The 21,640-nt window shown below is 37.0% G+C and overlaps 1 protein-coding gene across 1 annotated transcript in view; it reads right to left on the bottom strand.

Moving 5' to 3' along the window:
* Nucleotides 1–21,640, bottom strand: part of GPCPD1 (glycerophosphocholine phosphodiesterase 1) — a 54,445-nt gene that overhangs the window by 8,913 nt on the left and 23,892 nt on the right. The window contains exons 9-19 of the mRNA XM_007448630.1: nt 21,510–21,640; nt 21,071–21,203; nt 20,250–20,304; nt 15,870–15,962; nt 11,724–11,801; nt 10,988–11,027; nt 9,300–9,361; nt 6,596–6,661; nt 5,085–5,221; nt 4,488–4,623; nt 3,904–4,064 (exon numbers count right to left, since the gene is read on the bottom strand). Of these exons, the coding sequence (XP_007448692.1) occupies nt 3,904–4,064; nt 4,488–4,623; nt 5,085–5,221; nt 6,596–6,661; nt 9,300–9,361; nt 10,988–11,027; nt 11,724–11,801; nt 15,870–15,962; nt 20,250–20,304; nt 21,071–21,203; nt 21,510–21,640 (1,092 nt within the window). The remainder of the gene's footprint in view (nt 1–3,903; nt 4,065–4,487; nt 4,624–5,084; nt 5,222–6,595; nt 6,662–9,299; nt 9,362–10,987; nt 11,028–11,723; nt 11,802–15,869; nt 15,963–20,249; nt 20,305–21,070; nt 21,204–21,509) is intronic.

Here is a 21,640-nt window from a genome sequence, read left to right as displayed (position 1 = left end):
TTCCTGCTGTACTTCCAATGCCTGACCCACGGACGGATGGATGTCTTGTCATGCTGAGCTACAGACCTAGTGGGTCACAAAATCAGTTCAGAAAGTTAAGAAAAGCATTGAAATAGGTGTGAGTCAGTGGCACAATCATTTAAAAAGCACACACATATAAATAAAATATTCAAGGGGCATTATCTTTTTAATTTAGTTTCAGGTACACACTTGTAGATATACATATCTATGTGTGCACTGGGCTGCAATGTGAAATGCATTTCTAACTGGTTTTGGGGTCAAAAGGTTTAAGTCACTGCCCTAAAGAAACTTATACATGTACCATAGGAGAGCTGGTCAACGATGTTTACAGCAAATACTGTAATAGCAAAAACCTGGAAAAAAAAAAAAAAAAGGGCTTCCCTGGTGGCGCAGTGGTTGCCTGCCGATGCAGGAGACATGGGTTCGTGCCCCGGTCCAGGAAGATCCCACATGCCGCGGAGTGGCTTGGCCTGTGAGCCATGGCCGCTGAGCCTGCACGTCCGGAGCCTGTGCTCCGCAACAGGCCACAACAGTCAGAGGGCCACGTACCGCAAAACAAAAACAAAAACCTGGCAACCACCTCAGTGTTCTCCAATAGTAGAATAAATTGTGGTAGAATCATATAGCCAGGAAGATGAATAAAGTACAGCTAAACTAACAAATGGATTGATTTTAAGAATATAACAAGTAGGGGGCTTCCCTGGTGGCGCAGTGGTTGAGAGTCCGCCTGCCGATGCAGGGGACACGGGTTCATGCCCCGGTCCAGGAAGATCCCACATGCCATGGAACGGCTGGGCCCATGAGCCATGGCCGCTGAGCCTGCGCATCCGGAGCCTGTGCTCTGCAACGGGAGAGGCCACAGCAGTGAGAGGCCCGCGTACCACAAAAAAAAAAAAATATATATATATATATATATAACAAGTAGGAAAAGAGTAAAAATAAAGCTTAAAGCCATGAAAAACTCAATGTTATATTGTTTAGCGATAGATATAAGAATTTAAAAACTTTTAAAAGAGAGTAATTGCTTGCTTATCAGTTATATCTGAGGGAGGAGGTAGGGGCATAGAATTAAAGAGAACACAGGGGAGTTCAAATCTAATAATAATGTTCTTTAAATGTGAGTGTCTGTTACTGAATTTTTAAAAATAATTTGAGCAGACACAGTATAGAAAGAGGAAACATTACTCAATTTACTCTACAAGGCAAGTATTACCCTCATGCCAAAATTAGACAACAACCATTTGATAAAGGTAAATTAAAGGCCACCTTACTCATTACTACAAATGCAGAAATTCCAAATATCAGCAAATCAAGCATAGTAGCTTATAATAGATCACAAACCATGATTAAATGTAAAATCTGTGTTAATGCCTTTGTAAAAGAGAACAAATTGGTTTTTGATAAACTAAAACACATCACAATGCTCCCACATGTAAAATGAAACAAAGGCTCTGAATCACTATCATTCAAACCTTCTACAGGTCTAAATTTGATAATGAAAAAATAAAAGAATAAGCACCTTAAGTACCAAGAAATAGTTCCAAAAAATATTAGGGCACAGGAATTCAGCTAGAGACAATGAAAGGGATAGGTGTAAGGGACTGCAAGTTTGTTTTTTTAAATTTTTTTTTGGCTGCACCTCACGGCTTGTGGGATCTTAGCTTCCCAACCAGGGACTGAACCCGGGCCCTCAGCAGTGAAAGCACAGAGTCCTAACCACAGACCGCCAGGGAATTCCCAGGACTGTTGGTTTTTACTGTTAGTCTTGTAGAACTATTTGAAGTATATACACATACACACAACACACATATAAGTGTGGCTGATTATATATACATATGTAGTTCTTTGACTAAAATGGAAAAAACTTCCAAGGATAATAAAGACTGACTTGACTCTAACACAGTCCACCTCTCCTCTCATCAGGTCTGAACAGGAGGCCAGTGCTGGGCTGCCTCCTCAACATCCTCCACACCCTCAACACAGTCCTGCCCTGGTGCCTGCTTGCACCTCTGCCTAAAATGCAAATCCTGTCAAAGCTGATTTAACCCTCCCACCCCACCCCACCCCTGCCCAAATCCATCTCAATCCTTCCTCTTTAAAATTATTCTTGTTGACCCTGAGCCAGGAAGAACTCACTTTCTTTAGGGCCTTTTGTATCACATAGTATTTTCCTGTTCTCCCTGCAAGGTCAGTGTTTGGCTACAACCAAGTAAGGCCCTTTAGTGATGGATCTAACTAAAATTTGTATACCCGACAACCGCCATACCTGGTATAATCTCACAATATACTTTTCTTGCCTGAAAATATTTGCAATCATCCCTTCCTCCTCCTCAAAGAAAGAAATATTCTCCCAAAATTTTCTAAATAAAGCACTTCCATCAAATTGTAATTTAAAAATTTTAATTTTCCTTTAATAAGTTGGAAATGTCTATTAAAAAGAGCTATGAATCATGCCACTTAAAGCAGTATTAACCAAACACTTTAAAAGGCAGGCATTATCCAGGTGGCAGTTTTAAAACCAGACTAATTCAGGCAAAAAAGTTGGGGTGGGGAAAAGCTTTATTAAGAAAGTGATATAACTTTATAGAACAAACAGTAATATAAACTAAATCCAACGAGTATTTTTTAAAGCAGGCCTGGTAACAATTTCATCACTTACTCTTTGTATGATGCTGCTCAGGTATTAGCAAGCCCACTAATCCCCTCAGCAGAACAAATGACATTCCCTCTAACCCAAAATTTCTTTACACTGAGCAACCTTTTCATCTCTCTGAGATCTCAGACTTACATCCTAAACACCCAGGGAGTTTATTTAAAAAGAAAAGATTAGTTCAACAAATATTTGAGCTTCTACATCTAACCTCTGGTGATACAGCAGTGAACAAAACAGGCAAAGTCTTGCCCTCATGGAGCTTCTGCTTGTGGGGTGTGTTGAGGGTGGGATGGGAAAGGAGGTTGGGGAGAAAATAAGTAAAATATAGTATGTATATGGATATATCAGGTGGTGGTAAATGTATGGAGAAAAGTCAGGAAGTGCACTGTGAGTAGAGGTTTTGATTTGAATTAGGATATTTGGGGAAGGCCCTACTAAGAAGGTGACATTTTAGTTTTTCCTGACATCTTTATCAGAAGAGAAACAGCAGGAGGCCAACTGGGGGCGGGGGTGGGGATCACCTCATGTAGGGCCTTGTAAGGATGTGGGATTTTACACTAGGAGACACAGAATGGTGGGGGAAGGTTAAGCAGTAACATGATCTGACTTCAGGTTTCAGTCCTGCCCGCCCCCATAATGGACAGCAGGGTGCATGGGTGGACGCAGTCCCAGTGAGCAGGTTACTTTCATAATCCGCCTGAGAAACTATGTGGCTTAGTGGAGAGTGACAACAGTAAAGGATTCAGGATATATTTCGAAGACAGAATCAACACGATTCTGATTTTGTCTGACTGGATTTGGGTATGAGATAAAGAACAGAATCATGAAAGACTCCAGGGATTTGGCCTCAGAAACTGGAAAGAAGTTGTCATTTATATTGAAATCAGGAAGTCTACAGGAAGAATAGGCATTGATAGATGGAGATAAAAGTTTAGAGGTCAGGGGAAAGGCTTGAGTTGGGGATATACAAAGGTAGGAAAAGGCACAGAACTGGATGATATCACCAAGAAAGTTGGTGTAGACAGAAAAGAGGTCTAGGGTGGCCACCTTCACCCACAAGATGACTCAATACATCTGGGTTAGGGCCCAGTCATCTGAATTTATAAACAAGCTTCCCAAGTGACTGTGGTATAGCTTCAAAATTTGAAAAATTCCACTGACAAATGTTAAGATAATTCTACTACTTTTTTTCTAACAATCCATGAAAATTTTTCATGAAAAACAAATACCTATCATAAATTAGACCATTAACTCCAAATTCCTTTAATTTCTTTCTGTTTTCAGGATCATTGGTATCATCACCCCAGCAGAATATGACCAGTCCCTTAGCTTTTGCCTCTTGAATATAGGATGGGTTTCTGAGAAGGTCTTCAGTATGTGCATTTATCCCCTAAAAGAAGAAAGATAAGTTACTCATGAAAGAGAAACTTATTATATGTATAAAATAGATAATTAATAAGAACCTGCTGCAAAGCAGAATGCTGCAAAGCAGAATGGACAGGGAAAGAAAATGTTAGAATTTTTTCTTACAATTTATACGATCAAACCGTTTTAGATGATTCATAAAAGCCACTCAGAAAACTAAACTACAAAACTTACTTAACCTAGGTCTGCAAGAAAATCTTTGTTGGTGGTGATCATTTAACTGCTTTTCAGTCTGAGATTTAATATCCTCATTTTAAGTAGAGCTACCTGCTCATTATACATAGGTCAAAACTAACCAAGTAGATCTTAAATTAATATATAACTTTATTTACTAGTGCTCTAAAACATTTTTTAAAAACAAATATTAAAATATTCAACCACAGCTTACCAGTAGATTTTCAAACTGTGCAAAGCTCATTGCAATGGGGGTTGTCCGAGATCTGAGGTCCATGAGTTCAGGGTAAATATCAGATTTCCCCTGAGTCAAAAATAATATGGGATATTTGTTCTGCTTTTGCCGAACCCTAAAAAAGTTTAAAAAATACTTTTCATTGGGGAGATAACCATAACATATTGTTATGAAATTTTAGAAAATACTAAAAATATAAAGAAACAAAATTTTAAAAGCATAATCATTACTGAGATATAACCACCATTAATGTGTATTGCCTTTTGTCAAAAAAAGAAACATTTAAATTATTCTATACAAGAGTTAAAATATTCTCAGAAATGGGCAAAAAGAAATCCCTTGAGAGCTTACAATTTGGTAAGGAGGATATTATACATCTGTAAAATGAAAAACAAGGCATGAGGTGCTATAACCCAGCGGGTGTGGAGGCCATCCCAGTAGAGAATATATACAACGGGACTGAGAAGACAAATCAAGGGTGAAGTCTGGGAACTTCCCCACCTCCAACTACAATCTCTGGGCCCTTAGTCCTAGCTACAGTCTAAGCATATAGGAGAAAAAAACTGAATTACTCACATTGTGCAAATATCTGCATCAAAGGAAGAAAATACTATTCTCCTCTTCCCAGAATTTTCTAAGACAGTTTTTAAAATTATATCCAAAAACAGATTCATGTCAAAATATGTTGATAAGTTACCATCCCATATTCCATCCTATATGGAAGAATAGGAAAACAAAAGTCATTAAATACCTTAGAATCACAGTGCTAGGAAAAATTCTCGAGAACATTTAGTCCAACTCTTATTTTACAGATGAGAAAGCAAAGGCCTGTGTGAATTATTATCATAATTAGGTATAGAGACACTTATATACAAAGCAATTATAACATGAAAAGACTTTTGCTTTAATAAGGTTAACAAAATAAAAACTCTGGAAATTTGAAATCTACCATGACTTTAAAATATTTTTATGCAATCTTCATAAACTATAAGTGGACAAAAAGACTCCACTTCGTTTGCTAACTCACTACCCCAAAAACCCTGGTAATTAAGAATTACCAGTTAAAAATCTCATTCTTTGAGTCTTAGGCATATCAAGTGCCCTCAATAAATAATAAAAATAATTTTCTAATTATAGCTAAGATACCAAGAGCCCTGTTGATATTCAAATATTAAAAATTTTAAGTATTAGTCATTACAATAATTCTAAAAGTTCTGAAAACTAAAAATCACCTACTAGAAAAAGCATGGTTGTGCACGTACATGTTATATGTTAGCCAGGACCGGCTTATCATAAATAGCTACATAGAAGACACGCTTTAAGGGCAGTTATAGATTATTCTGACCAGAACAAATACCAGGATTGCCCAATTATGATGCCTGGATTAACTACTTCCAATGTCCCCCCACCCCAATCAGCCCTCTTACCATGCAGCCTTATCCATTTACACATATCCCCATCTGATACATCCAAGTTGTTTTCCTCGACTAGAAGACTGTTAAGTTTCAGGAAGGCAAGGCTTTATAGTCTGTTTTCTTCACTACGTAAGCACAGAACTCAGAAAATGCCTGGCGCATAGCAGCTTTTCAATAATTATTGAACAAAAGAACGACTAAATTTCAGAGTGATTTAAAACATGTCTGCAGAAATTTCTTTTCCTGATTAATTATTACTAGCTACTGCCACTTAACAGAAAACTGCTTAGGCACTTATTTAAGGTATATATTGAGACAGGGGGTTAAAAAAAAAAAACAAAAACTAATCAGAGTTATAAAGTTCTGACTGGCCAGAGTTCTCACTGTTCACTTTATAAGTGTGCCCAGAAACCATCCATATTAATGTGCACATGAGACACATGTAAATTAGAATTTCTACTATAATACATTCATCACTACTTTTAAGAACTTAAACATTAGTGTAAGTGTAAGATATGCTTTACTTCAAAGTTCCAACAAGCACTGTGCTTGCTGGAAGAAGCCACGATTTCAGTTTCATTTATTCCATTAAAACAAAGAGACAGGAATGAATGCATTTAAAGAAACGGGGGAGGGAGGAACGAAGAATGTGCCACATGGAAAATGACTTACCCTTTGTTGGCAGATCCATTTTATTTCTATGTTAAACCCTACATCTTCTGGCAAAGACTCTAAAACCTAGAGTTGTGTTTGTTGGTGGTAAATTTTGTTTCATTTTTGGTGAGATGAATGGCAGAATAAGAAGGAAAAAAGAAAAACGGATTAATTACAAAAAGCAAACTATAAGAAAACGTATCACTAGTAAAGATAAAGTGTTTTATGCCTTCAGCAAAAACCACTATCTTTTCTTATACTCAAACTGACAACCTGGTTGATGATTAAGTTGAATAAGAAAGTCAAAAGAAATTAAGTAGCAAAGGCAGTAGTCTTTAGCAGATCTGTGATAATCAATCACTACTAACTGCAAAGATGATCCTTACCTAAAATCCTTTTCACCATCACTACTGAACAGCTAAAGTGAGCAGTAATAAGATAGGCAGCCTCATGAATTTAAAGACATTTGTCATGTTTTCTGAATTGCATTCAGGTATGTCAGTCTACTTTACTAAGATATGGTTATATGAAAAACCATGATTTCTAGCTTGCTGTAAAGGTGGTGATGCTTACCACCACAGTGATAACCTCCTGGAAAGATGTTAACTCCAAATTAAAGAGGCTCATAAATAAATAAGTCTATATTTATATAAATTAACAAATAATATAGTGTCAATATATCTAAATTATCTAGACACTTTGGACTTCCCTGGTGGCACAGTGGTTAAGAATCTGCCTGCCAATGCTGGGGACACGGGTTCGAGTCCTGGTCTGGGAAGATCTCACATGCCATGGAGCAACTAAGCCTGTGAGCCACAACTACTGAGCCTGTGCTCTAGAGCCCGTGAGCCACAACTGAAGCCCACGCGCCTAGAGCCTGTGGTCTGCAACAAGAGAAGCCACTGCAATGAGAAGCCCACGCATCGCAATGAAGAGTAGACCCCGCTCGCCGGAACTAGAGAAAGCCCACGCACAGCAACAAAGACCCAATGCAGCCAAAAATAAATAAAATAAATTTATTAAAAAGTAAAAACTAAATTATCTACACACTTTGCAATAATACCACTTGGGCAGCATAAGTAGAAAATCCAATCTAAATTATGAAGCTTGGGGCTTCCCTGGTGGCACAGTGGTTGAGAGTCCGCCTGCCGATGCAGGGGACAAGGGATCATGCCCCGGTCCAGGAAGATCCCACATGCCGCGGAGCGGCTGGGCCCGTGAGCCATGGCCACTGGGCCTGCGCGTCCGGAGCCTGTGCTCCGCAACGGGAGAGGCCACAACAGTCAGAGGCCCGCGTACCGCAAAAAAAAAAAAAAAAATGAAGCTTGGTTATTAACTTACAATCAGCTGGTTTGTTTAGTCAGTATTTCAAAGTGTAGAAATCACTTAACATGTATAATATATATGGTATTTAATTTTATAATAGCAAATAAAAGAATGCTAACAGTAAGAACACAGCCTGGGACTCTGGTGACCTGGGATCTAGCCCCTGCTGCATGAAAAGTATAGTACCTAAAACAGGTTGTACTCAATCTCCTGTGGGGCTTTTTGACTTTGTTCTCCGATATGTTTAGCCTTATTTAGTTAACATACCTTCCACAATTTTACTGGACTAATGCAAAATCAGAAAAATAAAGACAGTAGTGTATATTAGTGTTGAGATTGGTATACATCAAATTTGCAGGAGGATTCCCCTTTACACTAAGATTGCGTTTGGCCTTTCTTTGGATTTAAACTTTCTGACTAAATTATAGTGATGGCAAAGTGAATGAATAAATGTGTGTTTATTTGGCTAAACGAAAGTTGTCAAACCTTTGATAAACAATTTTTTAAAAGCCTGTTTTTCTGTTCTATGAAATCACAAGTCTAGAAATCATGGAATTTCTAAGAACCAAACTATTTCAGAATTTTAGACTAGAAGGAATGACTTAGCTGGGCTTCATAAATATCTGAAAATTTATACAAATCATGCTCTAAATGCACTAAGACAATGTCTATTTTAGGGGCTCTCTTGTAGCATCCTTTTTGGAGGGTGAATAATCACGATAAACTGAAATTACGTATTTTTGCCTAAGAAGTCTATTGTACCTGACACATCACCAGAAAAAGACAGTGGAGAAGAGAAAAAATTAGGAAATGGAGCCAGCAAGAAAAGGAGACTCAGAATGGACAAAGGAGGTATCTGGTATTCGCGCAGGCTTGCCTGACGCTGTCAAAGGAATTCCTCTATGAATTGGAACCAGTTTTTAAATGTTCATGCCAGTTTTTGTTACACATTTTCAGAATGAATACTTGAAATCTGTATTTCAAGTAACCAGGGTACTTATTTTCTTTGGTTGGGGAATTTCTCTCTAAAAGCTAAGGGCCAGCCTTACATATTGTAAAAATGCCTCTCCCATCATCACACTCCCCAACCCCTTTTCTGTGCCCTTTCCTTCCTGCTTATATACAGAAATATGTGAATTTCCTATTCTTACCAAATTAACCCAATGAGGTAGGAATTTTATTCATTTGAGCAAATAAGTTTCTCAAAAAAAAAAAAAAAAAAGGCACCATAGGCACACTTCACAAGAATGTATCTTCTCTAAAAAGCATCAAACATAAGTTTACATTAATGTTGTCTTTTACACAGCCTGTTTAGTGCCCATTTAAAAGACCAAAATAAATTATTCAGATATAACAGAATAATGATAGCCTGCCCTAGTTTTCCTAAGGAACTTACCATCTTAAGAGAAGGAAATGGCTGATTTTCAGAAAAGGAATTTTCCTCCTCAACCACAGATTCTGAAAATTTAAATTACAAAAACTCAGTAGATAAATGCCATTTTATCACTAAGACCTTTTCCTAAATTCTGAAGGCAAAAAAAAAGATGTAGTTATGAGATCCTTTCATATATAGTATTTTTGAAGACTCCTGTATTTATTAATTTTAACCATTAAAACCCCCATTTTCAAAATAAGCATCCTTTATGAAGACTGGTTTACAACATTTAGTAGGAACATCACAGTTTATGACCTCAACAGTGATTATTTTCTTATAAAGACTGTAATACAATTTTAAGAAAGGAGTCACAAGCAGTGATTTGTTATTTCTCCGTGAAATTAAGGGCTGTGTAATCTTGCTAATACTTCTACTTGAGATATCAAGTTAGAAATTAAGAGAATCTATAGGTATCATTACCATTTAATCCAAAATTGATTATGTCTCAAGGCACACAATAATATTTTTCCAAAAGAGAAAAATTTTTATATCAAGATTAAAAAAAAATCACCCAGGAACAAACAAAAAGCAAAACAAAAATGACAACAAAAATAACCAACCCTAGTGCATTACAAATTCAAAAACTAAATCATGTAAAATTTTCCAGTCAAATAAATTAAAGGTAAAATTGATTTTACTATTAATAGTTATGAACTATTTACAAGCTTGTAAAGTCATATTTATGCTCTGAGAATAATCTTTGGAGTCTTTGGCACCTCACTAATTTCTTCATAAAGGCATTCCAACTATCCTGTTATCCTAAATGCAGATTAACATCTAATAAGTACCTTCTATAACCAGAGTACTGTAAATGTTTCAGGGAATATAAAAACATTTCCCCCACCCTTGAGAGGTTTACATCCTGGCAGAAGAGACAGGACATACAGAAAAATAAAGGGTTAAAAAAAGGACACACAAAGGCTAAAATGAATGTCACAGACTATTAAATTCTGTGGAAGTAGAAAGTAAAGTAGAATTACAAAGGGATTTTGTGGGTAGGACAAGCTTTGAGGAAACTGAGGCACAGAGTGGTTAAATAAAGTAACCGAGATCACAGTTGGTAAATGCTAGAGCCGGTTTCAAACTCCTGGCTCTGGAGCCAGATTCTATACTTGATACGTTCTGTACTTTGTAATGCTTAAGAATGTCTGGAAAGAGGGACCTCCCTGGTGGCACACTGGCTAAGACTCCATGCTCCCAAAGCAGGGGGCCCGGGTTCGATCCCTGGTCAGGGAACTAGATCCCACATGCATGCTGCAACTAAGAGTTCGCATGCCACACTAAGGAGCCTGCATGCCACAACTAAGGAGCCCACCTGCCACAACTTAGGAGCCGGCGAGCTGCAACTAAGGAGCCCACCAGCTGCAACTAAGACTCAAATTAATTAATTAAAAAAAAAGAATGGATAGGTACAAAATTATAAAGAATTTTTGATCAAGCTAAGAAAATTCATAAAAGTGAAAAATCATGCTTACTATACATGACATGTATGCATTTGACAATTAATACATATAAAGCCTTCATGTCTATAAAATTACATTTATATAACCCAGTATTATATTAAGGTCACCAAGAGTAAGTTAAAATGGATAAGGAAATTCATGATGCTAATTATGAAATGAAAACAGTGTTTTCACATTGGTACATACCTTTCAGTTCTTTAGATTTTAGTGCAGTCACATGAGTGAGCTAGAAGACACACGCACACACACACACAAAATGTAATCAGAAAAAAAAGACCTTAGGTTATGAAGATATGGTTAATAGAACTATAACTTGAAAAGCTAGCAAGTTAGGAGAAATTATAAAATGTAGAATCATCAGTTTAATAAGAATAAGCACTTACCACTGTACATACTTTATATTTACATACATATGCATAAGATCATGATCAAATACCCAAGTAGGGGAGAATATAAAAATTATTAGGTTAGGAAACTGTTTATACTCAATCAACCAATAACTTAGGTATCTAATGAGAATAAGAAGAGGGATCATATAAATTCCATAGTAAAATACAGGAGGATCTTAGATAGTAGCATAGTTATAAAAATCAACAATAGCATAGAAGGCTAAGTATAAAATAAAAAAGAGCTAAAGCAGACCAGAGACAACCTAAGATTATGGCTAGCCCCTATGGCCTATAAGGACTTATAGCCCATCTCCTTCAAAAAAGCAAAAAAAAAATGGGGTCCATAGAAACTGTTAAAGACGGATGAGCATGAACCCATTCTTCCTAACAGAACAGAAAACCAAAGCACAGACTCAATACATGCTGTATATATCTAGTCATCCCCATGCACAAAGAAAACATTACTATATACAAACAAGTACAAATAGTCCTAAAACTAAAAGATAATTTACATTTTACATTATTATTACTACCTTTAACAACTGGAGTTGGTCAAAGGTTAATTCTTTTACTGGGATTTCAAATAATTCAACTGGATCAGCATCAAATTTCTAAAAGAGAGAGAAAATTGGGCCCCATGTTATTACTGAATGTTTACTCTAAACTGGCCTAATATCTCAATTTACTGATGAGAATAACAGCTTGGTGGCCACAGTGAGCCCATGCAGGGGAGCCCTTGCTACCGAACACCACCTCCCAGCTCTTAAATTCTGGCTTTTGTTTTTAATGTAGGTGGGAGTGCCTGGAAGAAAACAGCTGGGAAGAAGCTGTAGCACTAAAGACACACTGAGAACCAAGCCACAAGTCAGTCATTTCCCCTATTTCCTGTCATGCTGTATACATTTTATCTGACATATATCCATGCTACAGGACTAGGAAATCAACAGGCATGCAGGATCTAACTAAGGATTAGTTTCTATCAGTAAGTTTCTAAACCTTTTAAACTGAAGTTTGCTTAAAAATAGCCATAGAAATCAACTGTCATGAAAAAATCGTCTGGTTAGCTGTAAGTAGTAATATTTAATAGGAACCCTAATCTACTATAAATGCTTTCCCAAGGAGCAAGTCTGTTTTATTAGATTTTAATATCATATCTAATGTCACACTGTTTAGGCACTTCTATCTTAAGAAAATGAGTTAATGTACCACCAATAAATCATCAATCCAACAAATATATTAAAATCCGTTACATTTATATTCATTCATGTATATAGTATGAGGCTATATATGTATAAATTTCTTCTGGAAGGACACGCAAGAAACTATTAAGAGAAGGGAGTACCACCAAGGAGAAAAAGTAAAGGAAGATTTACTTTTCATTTCATAATCTTCTGAATAATTTTATAAATGAACATAAATTGGTTTTTTAAGGAAAATACCAACTTAAAAATTAATACTAAAAAACATATAATTGGGCTTCCCTGGTGGCACAGTGGTTGAGAGTCCGCCTGCCAATGCAGGGGACACGGGTTCGTGCCCCAGTCTGGGAAGATCCCACATGCCACGGAGCGGCTGGGCCCATGAGCCATGGCCGCTGAGCCTGCGCGTCCGGAGCCTGTGCTCCGCAACGGGAGAGGCCACAACAGTGAGAGGGCCGCGTACCAAAAAAAAAAAAATATATATATATATATATATAATTTACTGCTTTCATTCCGCAATTAACTGAACCAGGTTCAACTTAAGAGCAGGACAAATTCTGGTGAAAACTGGGGATCAGTTATACTCTTCAATTAGCCCTCATGGATTTTTAGAAATTACAGCTAGAGTCATTAATCTCAACCTTGGTTAGTGAGTTCCTTCACCACTCCATTCCTTCTCATTTCGCTTTGCATTAACATTTCCCCACAGCAAAAACAACCTGCCCCAATTCTATTAAGTAATTCTACTTCTGTCATCTAAATAGGTGCATCTTGGAAATTCCCAAGAGGTCCAGTGGTTAGGACTCAGTGCTCTCCACTGCCAAGGGCCCAGGCTGAATCCCTGGCTGGGGAACTAAGATCCCACAAGCCACGCAGTGTAGCCCCCCAAAATTAAATAAATTTAAACAAATAAATAAATAAAATTTAAACAAATAGGTGCATCACCTTCCTTCCTTCTCCTAATACCCTTTCACAGAAAGGGAAGGGTCCTTTTCTATAACTGATAATAATCCAAACTGATACGACTGTTTAGAATCCACTAGCAGGCAGAGCTAGGTGCCTTGTCATAGGTGCCTTGCATACTACACCATGCAGTGTCTGGTACATGTTAGCAAATCAAACTTTATTTATCTTGAAGTATACTTAATTTACAATATTGTGTTACTTTCAGGTGTACAGAAAAGTAATTCAGTTATACTTTTATATATGTGTGTATACATATATAAGTAATTATATATCTATTCTTTTTCAGATTGTTTTCCATTACAGGTTATAAGATATTGAATACTGTTCCCTATGCTGTACAATAGGATCTTGTTGTTTATCTATTTTATATATAGTAGTTTGTATCTGCTAATTCCAAACTCTTGATTTATACCTCAACCACCCCTTTTCCCCTTTGGAAACCATAACTTTGTTTTCTAAGTCTGTTTCTGTTTTATAAATAAGTTCATTTGTGTCATATTTTAGATTATACATGTAAGTGATATCATATGGTATTTGTCTTTATTTTTCTAACTTACTTCAATTAGTATGATAATCTCTAGGTCCATTCATGTCACTATAAATGGCATTATTTTATTCTTTTTTATGGCTGAGTAGTATTCCATTGTATGTGTGCATATCTTTACACATTCATCTGTATCCATGCATCTGTCAATGGACATTTAGCCATGTCTTGGCTATTGTGAAGAGTGCTGCAATGAACACTGGGGTGCATGTATTTTTTTGAATTATAGTTTTCTCCAGAAATCCCAGGATTGGGATTGCAGGATCATATAGTAAATCAATTTTTTAGTTTTTTGAGGAACCTCCATACTGGCTGCACCAATTTACTTCCCACCAACAGTGTTGGAAGGTTCCCTTTTCTCCATACCCTCTCCAGCATTTATTATTTTAAGACTTTTTGATGATGGCCATTCTGATTGGTGCAAGGTGATAACCTCATTGCAGTTTTGATTTCCATTTCTCTAACAATTAGAGATACTGAGCATCTTTTCATGTGCCTGCTGGCCATCTGTATGTCTTCTTTGGAGAAATGTCTATTTAGTTCTGCCCACTTTTTGATCGGGATGTTTGTTTTTTTGATATTAAGTTGTATGAGCTCTTTGTATATTTTGGAAATTAATCCCTTGTCAGTAGCATCATTTGCAAATATTTTCTCCCAGTCAGTAGGTTGTCTTTTTGTTTTGTTTATGGTTTCCTTTGCTGTGCAAGAGCTTTAAAGTTTAATTAGGTCCCGTTTATTTTTGTTTTTATTTCCATTACTCTAGGATACAGATCCAAAAAAATATTGCTGCAATTTATGTCAAACATTCTGCCTATGTTTTCCTCTAAGAGTTTTATAGTATCTGGTCTTACATTTAGGTCTTTAATCCAATTTGAATTTATTCTTATATATGGTGTTAGAGAATGTTCTAATTCATTCTTCCACATGCAGCTGTCAAGTTTTCCTAGCCTTAACTTTAGATCAACACAACGGAAAATGATACCCAACACAGTTTTAAAGAAAATGCCAAAGAAAAGGGTTTTAAAGGACCCTCCTAGTTTAAGTCCCTGAGAAATCACTTGGTTAACTTGTATACTGAAGTCCAGATGCTATATAATTATTACAGTTATTTCCATACAACAGTAATTATAATTTTAAAGAAATTATATGCTTTTTCAAATCTCCTTCTGGACTTTCTCCTCTATCATGCCCTCTTTTCCATTCTCACCATCTCTACTCCAGTTCTGGCTTGTCTTAAGGTTTGGCCCACATTTCCACTCCCACTGTCTCTAGTCTCTGTCCTCTTAAGTTGTCCTTACATCAGGTATCAAAATATTCATCTGAAAGTTTACCTCTAAACATGTCCCTACTTGGTTCAAAAGTCTTTCAAAAGAAGTCCCTAGCTCCTAAGTCTAAACCCCTAAGGCTCTCCAGTATCTGGCTCTGAAGCACTTCTCCAATTTTATTTTTCACTGTGGCTCTTCCCACTAGTCAAATCATATAAGCTTATTAACTTGAGAAAAAGCTTGAAGCAAAAAGAGAAAGGAGCCTGAAAACAAACACTCTGATAGCTTCCTTTCCTACCTCAACAGAGGGACAGTGGCAGAATGATACAGAAACCACATGTAATATCCTTTTCGTTAAATAACATTAAAAAAAGAAAATTCAGCCATACAGAGAAAATACTCTAGAAAATTAATTCCTGACTCCTCCCTCTCTCTTGATGTTGTAGGAAGGAGCTTGAGAGAGGAAAGAATTGGCAGTAATTCCCTAAGAAAATGAACTAACCAACTCTATTAAATAAATAATTAAATATATAGTCATCCATCAGTATCTGCAGGGGATTGGTTCCAGGACTCCTCACAGATACCAAAATCTACAGATGCTCATGTCCCTTATGTAAAATGGCATAGCATGTGTATACAAAACTTCCTAGTTTTAAAACCTATTGTCTAACTGTAAGAGTTTAAAATAAAGGAATTTCTACATACCTTTTTCATAGTCAAACAACAGGTCAGATCATGATACACTACAGGCACAAAATCTTTTGAAAGATGTACATCAAATTCTACAAAGGCTGCACCCTGACAGAAATAAAAGAAACAAGTATTTGAAAAATATTATCTGGCCCACGATACATCTAAAACTGTAAGAACATGAGAAATTTATTGTTCACCATAAAATTACAGACTTGTACACACAAAACTTCTTCATGAATTATTTAATGCTATACTTCAAGCTTTTCCTAAAAGGTAATTTCTTCTTTTAAAACAATTATAATTTCTTTTTTGCAATAGCACAGCAATTTTTTCCTGGTAAAAATATGGGTTCTGATCCTACTCGAACACACCCTGGGGCCCTTCTGTGGAGTGGACAGCCTCCACCAGTGTCACCTCTGCTACTGCTATTAGCAGAAATGGCGCCTGGAGCATGGCTACCTCGCACCTCATTGCCCCTACACACCTCAGATGGACAGGGGAACCTCAACGGTGAGGTGGGAACAAGAATAAGCTTCAGTCTCTTAGCTCTGCTCCTTGGTGCACTTGAGCAGTACACTTTACAACCTTTCTTAATAAAACCTCAATAATCAGATTAAAGAGGAAACTGTAACTTCTGCTGAAAAGAAAGAGAAAGCAGAAATGGGCAACAAGAATGATGCATATGCCAAATTTCCTAATAGAAGCAAACAGAACAGAAGAAAGGTGGACACAAATTAGACTTAAGTCAGATCCATCATGACATATGAATTAATCCAAATAAAGGCTGAGAACATAAACTGACATACAAATTTGTGCATTCACTAAAAGAAAGCCAGCTGGGATCAAAGAATACAAGGTTTGAGGATTCTGTAATGTGTCTATGGCCCAGACAAGTGCTGTATAAGAATGGATGGACACGTTTCCATCCCTTACCCTAGCTTTAGGTCAAGGAAGATGCTCAACTTTTCAGTACATATGGATCAGAGACTAGAACCAAAGGAGCCTACTTCCTCAATGACTTCTGAAGCAGGAAATAAGCTTAGCTCCTTCTATTGTCAACAAGACAAAGACACAAATCATTTTTACCAAAGAGAACAAACCCTATGTCCCCTAAATAGTTACAATGATTAAAAGAAATTATAGCTTTCCAGTTTAAAAGTTTAATTTTACATGATCACCATCTTTTAGAAAGATAAATTTACTGAGGTAAAACTTGATCTCAAAATTCACGTGTAAGGGACTTCCCTGGCAATCCAGTGGTTAAGACTCCGCGCTTCCATTGCAGGGGTGCGGGTTCGATCCCTGGTCAGGGAACTAATCCCGCATGCCGTGCAGTGCAGCCAAAAATTAAAAAAAAAAGAAAAAATTCATGTGTGAGCAAACTTTAAGAAATAAGACAATAATAACCAAAATCTCTTCCAAGATGTCTTTAACATTAAAATCAAACCAGATTTTCATAACTAACATAAGATCCATAAAAGTACAAAGGGTTTCAACAGAAGAAAAGGGCTTAATGAAATCCTCTCTCAAAAAGCAGAGACCCTAGGGCTTCCCTGGTGGCACAGTGGTTGAGAGTCTGCCTGCCAATGCAGGGGACATGGGTTCGTGCCCCGGTCCGGGAAGATCCCACATGCCGCGGAGTGGCTAGGCCCGTGAGCCATGGCCGCTGGGCCTGCACGTCCGGAGCCTGTGCTCCGCAACAGGAGAGGCCACAACAGTGAGAGGCCTGCGTACCACAAACAAAACAAAACAAAACAATAAAGCAGAGACCCTAAAAGTTCTTTATCAGGGATCTTCATGTGTTGACAGCTAATAAAACCACGTTTAGATTACTTAGCTACAATGAACTAAAACTGGTTCCAAATAATGACCTACAGCACAACATACTCACAGATTTAATATCCTTTCAATACAAAGACTGAACTATCCACTATTAACATTTTTAAACATCAAAATAATTAGGATAGTCAATCTAATATGTCATGAAATACAAAATGCATCATTATTTTATATACCACTAAGAGGGAGAAAAAAAAATGCCAATCAAACCATGACAAGCTAAAACAGCTGTAAAACTATCCCTATTTTAGAGATATTAAAATATGAAAAATGTATGTCTTAGAACAGATGTTTGCTCATATAAGTGATAAAGTTAAACATATGACAAATCAAATTTATTTGGTGAACTATTTTAAAAAAGGCTGAGTTTAAGGCATGTGGAGGACACTGGAAAAAAACCAAAATAAAATGAGATGTTCCTCCATTTTTCCCTTAGTTTAACTTGAGAACATGAGGCTTAACTTGAGGTACAGTGGAATGTGGGGGGAAATAACGCAGGTTCTTGATTAAAAATGTTTCAGGTGCTGAAAAAACTAAAATCTGAAAAAAAAAAAAGGACTATCTCTGAATAATTATATAAAAGGAGTTAAGAAATTCAACATAATCAAGTTGGTATACAGGATGCAAACTGACAGACTTCAAAAAGTGTTACATAAAATCACTATCAGGGCTTCCCTGGTGGTGCGGTGGTTGAGGGTCCGCCTGCCGATGCAGGCGACACGGGTTTGTGCCCCGGTCCAGGAAGATCCCAGATGCCGCAGAGTGGCTGGGCCCGTAAGCCATGGCCACTGAGCCTGCGTGTCCAGAGCCTGTGCTCCGCAGAGGGAAAGGCCGCAACAGTGAGAGGCCCGCGTACCACAAAAAAAAAAAAAATCACTATCAAATCCTTCTGTAAACATTATTTCCAAAGTGAGTATCTAAATGAGCATAGTAATTCAATTGATGAAATGCAGTGCTTAATGGGGAATATTTTTCATGCCTCAAACACTTAAAATGTTATCTCAAAAAAAAAAGGATGCTTAAAAAACAAACAAATGGGACAGAATTAAACTTAAAAGCTTTTGCACAGCAAAGCAAACCATCGATGAAACGAAAAGACAACCTACTGAATGGGAGAAAATACTTGCACGTGATTATGACTCATAAGGAGTTAATAGCCAACGTATATAAAAAGCTTATGCAATTCAACATCAAAAGAACAAACCACCCAAGTAAAAAACTGGCAGAAGAAATGAACTGACATTTTTCCAAAGAGGAAATGTAGATGGCCAACAGGCACATGAAAAGATGCTCAGGGACTTCCCTGGTGACGCAGTGGATAAGACTCCGCGCTCCCAATGCAGGGGGCCCAGGTTCGATCCCTGGTCAGAGAACTAGATCCCATATGCATGCCACAACTAAGAGTTCGCATGACACAACTAAGGAGCCTGCCTACTGCAACTAAGACCTGGTTCAACCAAATAAATAAATATTTTTTTAAAAAAAAAGATGCTCAGCATCGCTAATCATTAGGGAAATGCAAATCAAAACTACAGTGAGTTGTCACCTCACAACTGTCAGAATGGCTATCATCAAAAAGAACACAAATACAAATGTTGGAAAGGATGTAAAGAAAAGGGAGCCCTCCTATACTGATGGGAATGTAAACTGGTGTAGCCACTGTGGCAAACAGTATGTTTTTCAAAAAATTAAAAAGAGAACTACTATATGATCCAGCAATTCCACTCCAGAGTATACAAAGAAAACAAAAACACTAATTCGAAAAGGCATATGCACTCCAATGTTCACAGCACATTAGTTACAACTGCCAAGATATGGGAACAACCTAAGTGAATGGATAAAGAAGGTGTGTGTGTGTGTATGTACACACACACACACACAAAATGGAATACTGCTCAACCATAGAAAAAGGGTGACATTTTGCCATTTGTAATAACATGGATGGACTTGGAGGGTATTATGCTAAGTGAAATAAGTCACAGAAAGACAAATACTGTATGACATCACTTAGGTGGAATCTAAAGAACATAACAACTAGCGAATATAACAAAAAAAGAAACAGACTCACAGATATAGAGAACAAATTAGTGGTTACCAGTGGGGAGAGGGAAGGTGGGAGGAGGGGCAATAAAGGGGTAGGGGGTTAAGTGGTACAAACAATTAGGTTTAAAATAAGCTACAAGGATATACTGTACAACACGGGGAATACAGCAAATATTTTATAATAACTATAAATGGAGAATAATCTTTAAAAATTGTGAATTACTATATTGTATAGCTGTAATTTATATAATATACATCAACTATACTTCAAATTAATTAATTAAGAGGATGCTTAGGATTCCATTAACTCCAATCTTCACCATGAATCTAAATAAAAACGCCTAGAAATACTTTACCTTCACTTAGAAATATATTCAGAAAAAGCATAAATATTCTCCCTTTTAACCTATTAATGCAGACTGAAGGAGGCTCTCCAGACCTACATTTCTCTACTTTTCTACCTTTGGACCACCAGTCCAAAGTTGTTTAAAGAAAGAGAGATTCACTTACATGACTAGCAGCATTTCTTAAAGAAGCAATAGTATTTTCTTGAACTTTAGCAAGCCTGAAAGAAAAGAAATATATAGAAATATAGTTATCATTACTACAGAAAAAATAAATTTAGTAAAGAAGTCAACTATATTTTCAACAATGGACATAGTACTTATTCTCTATTTTGAGGCTAATTTTGCCATCCCCAAAATAAGACTGTGACCATGACTTGGTTGGTGTGTGCATTCATTCCATAAATCAAGCTCTAACAATTTTAGGTATTTACAAGCTGAATACAGACATATCCTATACCACCCCATACCTCCCCAAGTGAGGTGACCAGTTAAGGAAAACAATCCTTTGCAATGGGCATGAAGTAGTGGAGAAACTTGCTCCCTGCATTGAAGCCTCAGGTGACTTGATACTGGCAGACCAGGGAAGGGTGGAAAAAGGCAGACACACCAACAGGGTGAAAGAATGGAAACTGTACTGAGAACAGGTAAGGAAACTAAGACCCTGAGAGAACAACATGCTGAAAGTCAGGACCACAACACAGACACACTGATGTCATCAGGCTGACTGTATCAAGCTCTCCCCTCCTGGCTTTCTAGTTTTAATGTCTTTCTCATCAATTCAGCAGAATACTAAAAAGACTGATCAGAATCTTACAAGAGAGTTAGTCTCTAATTAATTTGAATTGGAAACCCCAATTACCAAATTACATTTAAATCCCAGGGTAATAATTAAAAGGATCGTTTGACCTTTTAGTTGGTCAAACCTATTTAACCTTATCAAGCATGAGCTATCACATGCTAGTACTACTCAAATACTCAACCTACTGAGCAGTTGTTGTAGAATTTCCTGCACCTCGATGTCCAACATCCAATGGTATTCTTGGCTTCCAATACTTGGAAAATGAAGATTTCATGTCACAACTGTATCCTGGTAACGGCTTAATAATTATATAGTCAACTTTCATATGAAAAAAAGGGGGAAGGGAAATAAAGACAATTAAAAAGGCTATGATGAGCTCAATTACACTTAAAAACCACTCAAAACAGCTTTAACAATCGATCAAATAGAAAGAAATCAAGTCAAAACGCAAATTAAAGCTTCCAGAAAATTAGATATGTCTTTATTGTTATTGTATTTGTTAATATTCTATAACAACTTATTAATTTAATTCTTTACCATTCTCAAAAGCTCAATTTGAAACTAATTATAATCCTAACTTAATCTGCTTATTTGTAAAGGGTCACCCTGCTTCTCCAGGCTTACCTCTCACTTTGCCTATTGTTTTTCTGGAATTTCTGCTCATGATGGGAAGAGTAAGGATTCCAGCACTCTTCCCACTCTCTGCAATGGTGGATGATAAGAGGCATGCTGTACCCACATGTCCAGGAAGAGCG

The sequence above is a fragment of the Lipotes vexillifer genome, unplaced genomic scaffold, assembly GCF_000442215.2.
Source record: "Lipotes vexillifer unplaced genomic scaffold, Lipotes_vexillifer_v1.1 scaffold752, whole genome shotgun sequence".
In the NCBI taxonomy this organism is placed as follows: Eukaryota; Metazoa; Chordata; class Mammalia; order Artiodactyla; family Lipotidae; genus Lipotes; species Lipotes vexillifer.
The sequence above is the reverse complement of the archived record's forward strand: the minus strand, read 5'-3'. Positions and strand labels throughout refer to the sequence as shown.